The 5,603-nt window shown below is 43.9% G+C and overlaps 1 protein-coding gene across 1 annotated transcript; it reads left to right on the top strand.

Moving 5' to 3' along the window:
• Positions 1 to 3,573: 3,573 nt before the first annotated feature.
• On the top strand, positions 3,574 to 4,644 carry LOC129639200 (histone H3.3A-like). The gene has a single exon (XM_055564216.1). The coding sequence runs from the start codon at positions 3,688 to 3,690 to the stop codon at positions 4,096 to 4,098; it is 411 nt and encodes a 136-aa protein (XP_055420191.1). The 5' UTR covers positions 3,574 to 3,687; the 3' UTR covers positions 4,099 to 4,644.
• Positions 4,645 to 5,603: the final 959 nt, after the last annotated feature.

Genomic DNA, 5,603 nt, shown 5'->3' with positions numbered 1-5,603 from the left:
TAAAAATGCTATGCTGCAACCTTCTGGGGAATTCAGGGTTTTAAAGTAGGATGCACTTGTCATCCTTGTATTGGAACCTTTAGGAAAAATGCTGCATTTTGCTTCACCACAACCTGGTGTTAGTATACTGGCTTGACTGCCTGTGGATGAATGGACCCAAGTTTGGTCTGATGACAATAATGACAATTCAGGGTTGTGGTAGGGATTAAACACTTTGGCCTCTCCCCTCCCCCATCCTTGGAATTCACGAAGTTGCTTACCGTTGACCAAACCCAACCACCAGCCAGAGGCTGAGGGAACCCAGTCTATGAGTTCCAGTCTTCTAGTACACACAGCATACAGTGATAGTTATGTGTACATAGCATGCACAGTCGTCAATTTTTCAGGACCTGTTGTTGGAAAACTTCAATACTGGTTAGCCTAGGGACTTGTGAAGAAAGTGGAGCCAGACCTAATTGTCAAGACCAGCCAGAAAAGTAGTACATCTCTATTTAGGGAGGTAGGGGTACTGGCAGAGGCAGCAATTCTCTCCTATCCTCTGTGCCATCACTAAAGTTGGTGCTGAAATCCATCCCCTGGGTCTCTAGAGACAGGAACTAAAAGTAGTGATAGGGTCACTCCAGGGCATTGCTGATTTGCTCCATAGTAGAGACAACCTACTCCTCTCACTGGTCAGTAGCATCTTTTTCCAGTCTATTTGTGTTCCTCTGTTCACTGTGGGTGCTGCTGTAACAAAAAGATTGAGTTTATTAGATGGTTCTCATTTAAAATGAATCTAACTTTGACCTTCTCAGCACCAAAGTTCTGGTCTTTATTCTTCTAAGCACCAAAGTTCTGGTCTTCATTATGATGATTTACCAAAAAAAAAAAGCCTTATCTTACTTGAGATAAATGCTCCAAGTGGTGTTAGAATCTTCCATCTCCCTGGTATTGATTAGCCAGTATGTAGCAGGGCTCTGGTAACTGGATCTGAGGACTTGTTTTTGCATTTTTAATCCTCTCAGCTTTGAATCTGTTCAGTTACTATTCAGTTCGTGGCTTGGGAGGAAATATAGTTAAGACAGTTAGCTAGCTATTCAATTTAAAAACACACAACCCATGTGATGTGTCATCGTCTTATAATCGGTAATCCCACGTGGGGAAAACTATTTACACTCCTTGCATGTAAAAAATAATTTAACCTTTAATGTTAAAACACATGGCATAACACTGAAAGCATCTGCAATGAATGAAAGATACTTTCAATAAAACATAATTTACACAAAAAAAGAAAGCCTCACCATAGTAGGAAGCAGCAGGAAGGTGGACTGGACAGGAGTGTACAATAGGACTACTCCTCTGGTGGCTTTGAGGAGCTCACAGGTTGCTCAGTGGTCAAGAATCTGCCTATTGTGTAGGAGATGCAGGTTCGATCCCTGGGTGAAGAAGATCCCTTGGAGGAGGAAAGGGCAACTCACTCCAGTGTTCTTGCCTGGGGAATCCCGTGGACAGAGGAGCCTTGGGTCTACAGTCCATGGGGTCACAAAGGGTTGGACAAGACTGACTGAATGTGAATGGCTCAGGTGCCTTTGTCCCAGGGGTGAGAATGTAGATCTAAATATTATTTATTTTATGAATTTTTTGAGGGGGGAGGTCCCAAGGCGGCAGAAGAATAGGCCAGGGAGACCACTTTCTTCCCCAAAAATTCATCAAAAGATCATTTGAATGTTGAGCAACTTCTACAAAACAACTTCTGAACGCTGGTGGAGGACACCAGGTACCCAGAAAGGCAGCCCAATCTTTTCAAAAGGAGGTAGGACAAAATATAAAAGACAAAAACAGAAACAAAGGATTTAGGAACAGAGACCCATCCTGGGGAGGGAGTGGTGAAGAAGGAGAAGTTTACACACAACAGAAAACCCTCTCATGGGCACGTCAGTGGGGAGCTTTGGGATCTCAGAGGGCAACATAACTGAAAAAAAAAACCCCATAGAATACGTGCCTAACCACAAATATTTGTGGAGAGGCAGCTCAGAAGTTCACATCTGGCAGCAGTGAGTGGGGCCTGGGCAGGGAGGCATGGGCTGATTCATCGGTCCCCAGGGTAAGGACCAGACTTGAATGCCCTGAGGACAATCTGAGGGAGTTAATGCGACATAACAACCCAAACCCTGGGATTGCCAATGATACAAGAAAAAAAAAAAAAAAAGGACCTTTCCTACAAAAGGCTCTAATGCCATATGGTGACCCCTGGCATGCTTACAGAACAAAGGGTTGTGCCCTAGAGAACAAGGAGAACAAGCCCGTTGCTGTTTATGGCCTTCCCTCCCCAGAGCCAGAGAGGCAGCTGTGTGACAGCCAGAGCCAGAGGGCAAGGGGCTGCTGCAGTCTTGGCCCCAGAGACTGCAGCTTCCACCAAACTGTGAGCAGGCTCCCAGTTGCTAACCGTGTCTTCCTGGGATCCTGGGCAGTTCACATCTGCCAGGAGTGTCACGGCCTGAGATCAGCTCCCCAGAGGAGTCACACAGCACACCTGGAACTGTACCCTCACCTGGGAAACCAAGCAGCCAGGCCGGGGAAGTGCATAAAATTCATGGCCCACCTGGGTGCTCACCAAGCACCCAGTCTCCTGAGTGGGTTGGACCAGGGAAGGGCACAAAACTCACAGCCCTTCTGGGTCTGTGGCCTTGTGGAGCACCTGAGAACCTGAGTGGCTTAGACCTGGGAAGTGAATAAAACACAGGGCCCACTTGGGACAATGCCCTTGCAGAGCACCCTGGAGCCTGAGCAGGGTGGACCCAGGAAGTACACGCCGCCTTGGGCTGTGGCAAACCCAGTGTGGTCCATCCACTGCAAGCACTCCCCACACAGGCCAGTGGTGTTTGTTTGCGGTGTCCCTCCCTCCCCACAACACAACTAAACAAGTGAGCCTAAATAAGTGGCCACCTTCGCCCCCTTGTATCAGGGCACAAATTAGACATGGAAGAGACTTGCAAACAGAGGGAGCCAAAATAAACAAAGGGGGAACCACTCTGGAAGTGACAGGTGCAACAGATTAAAACCCTGCAGTTAATGCCGAGACTGTGCACTTGAGAGGCACCTATAGACCTTTTGAGAACAAGTACAGGCCAGAATAAGGGATTATCTGACACCGAACTGACCCCACACTGCCCACAAGAAGCTCTAGAGAAATACCTAGATATATTTTTACTATTATCATTTTTAGAGTTTTAAAAAATTTGATTCTTTATTACTCCTTTAACTTTCATTTTATAGCCTATAACCTTTCTTTAAAAAAAACCCCTATTCTTAAAGACAATCTCTTTAACAAGTGGTGCTGGGAAAACTGGTCAACCACTTGTAAAAGAATGCAACTAGAACACTTTCTAACACCATATACAAAAATAAACTCAAAATGGATTAAAGATTCAAATGCAGGACTAGAAAGTATAAAATTCCTAGAGGAGAACATATTCAAAGCGCTCCCTTACATAAATCACAGTAGGGTCCTCTATGACACACCTCCCAGAGTAATGGAAATAAAAGCAAAAATAAACAAATGGGACCTAATTAAAATTAAAAGCCTCTGTACAGAATTGTGTTCGCACCCGCCGCCGCGCCGCCGTCGCTCTCCAACGCCAGCGCTGCCTCTAGCTCGCCGAGCTCCAGCCGAAGGAGAAGGGGGGTAAGTAAGGAGGTCTCTATACCATGGCTCGTACAAAGCAGACTGCCCGCAAATCGACCGGTGGTAAAGCACCGAGGAAGCAACTCGCTACAAAAGCCGCTCGCAAGAGTGCGCCCCCTACTGGAGGGGTGAAGAAACCTCATCGTTACAGGCCTGGTACTGTGGCACTCCGTGAAATTAGACGTTATCAGAAGTCCACTGAACTTCTGATTCGCAAACTTCCCTTCCAGCGTCTGGTGCGGGAAATTGCTCAGGACTTCAAAATAGATCTGTGCTTCCAGAGTGCAGGTATTGGTGCTTTGCGGGAGGCAAGTGAGGCCTATCTGGTTGGCCTTTTTGAAGACACCAACCTGTGTGCTATCCATGCCAAACGTGTAACAATTATGCCAAAAGACATCCAGCTAGCACGCCGCATACGTGGAGAACGTGCTTAAGAATCCACTATGATGGGAAACATTTCATTCTTTAAAAAAAAAAAAAAAATTCTCTTCTTCCTGTTATTGGTAGTTCTGAACGTTAGATATTTTTTTTCCATGGGGTCAAAAGGTACCTAAGTATATGATTGCAAGTGGAAAATAGGGGACAGAAATCAGGTATTGGCAGTTTTTCCATTTTCATTTGTGTGTGAATTTTTAATATAAATGCGGGGACATAAAGCATTAATGAAAGTCAAAATGTTTCAGTGAACAAGTTTCAGCAGTTCAACTTTATAATTGTTATAAATAAACCTGTTAAATTTTTCTGGACAATGTCAGCATTTGGATTTTTTTAAAACAAGTAAATTTCTTATTGACTGCAACTAAGTGGTGTTTGTAGCATTTTTATCATACAGTAGATTCCACCCACTCACTATACTTTTCTAACTGAGTTGCCCTACGTGCAAGTACATGTTTTTCATGTTGTCTGTCTTCTGTGCTGTTCCTGTAAGTTTGCTATTAAAATACATTAAACTAAAAAAAAAAACAAAAAACAAAAAAAAAGCTTCTGTACAGTAACGGAAACTATAAGCAAGGTGAAAAGACAGCCTTCAAAATGGGAGAAAATAATAGCAAATGAAGCAACTGACAAAGAATTAATCTCAAAAATATACAAGCAACTCCTGCAGCTCAGTTCCAGAAAAATAAACGACCCAATCAAAAAGCGGGCCAAAGAACTAAATAGACATTTCTCCAAAGAAGACATACAGATGGCTAACAAACACATGAAAAGATGCTCAACATCAGTCATTATCAGAGAAATGCAAATCAAAACCACAATGAGGTACCATTTCATGCCAGTCAGAATGGCTGCTATCCAAAAGTCTACAAGCAATAAATGCTGGAGAGGATGTGGAGAAAAGGGAACCCTCTTACACTGTTGGTGGGAATGCAAACTAGTACAGGCACTATGGAGAACAGTGTGGAGATTCCTTAAAATAGAAATAGAACTGCCATACGACCCAGCAATCCCACTGCTGGGCGAAACCAGAATTGAAAGAGACACGTGTACCCCAGTGTTCATCGCAGCACTGTTTATAATAGCTAAGACATGGAAGCAACCTAGATGTCCATCAGCAGATGAATGGATAAGAAAGCTGTGGTACATATACACAGTGGAGTGTTACTCAGCCATTAAAAAGAATACATTTGAATCAGTTCTAATGAGGTGGATGAAACTGGAGCCTATTATGCAGAGTGAAGTAAGCCAGAAAGAAAAACACCAATACAGTATACTAACGCATATATATGGAATTTAGAAAGATGGTAACAATAACCTTGTATGCGAGACAGCAAAAGAGACAGATGTATAGAACAGTCTTTTGGACTCTGTGGGAGAGGGCGAGGGTGGGATGATTTGGGAGAATGGCATTAAAACATGTATAATATCATATGTGAAACAGTTCGCCAGTCCAGGTTCAATGCATGATACAGGATGCTCGGGGCTGGTGCACTGGGATGAC

The sequence above is a fragment of the Bubalus kerabau genome, chromosome X (genome assembly GCF_029407905.1).
Source record: "Bubalus kerabau isolate K-KA32 ecotype Philippines breed swamp buffalo chromosome X, PCC_UOA_SB_1v2, whole genome shotgun sequence".
Classification (NCBI taxonomy): Eukaryota; Metazoa; Chordata; class Mammalia; order Artiodactyla; family Bovidae; genus Bubalus; species Bubalus kerabau.
The sequence above is the reverse complement of the archived record's forward strand: the minus strand, read 5'-3'. Positions and strand labels throughout refer to the sequence as shown.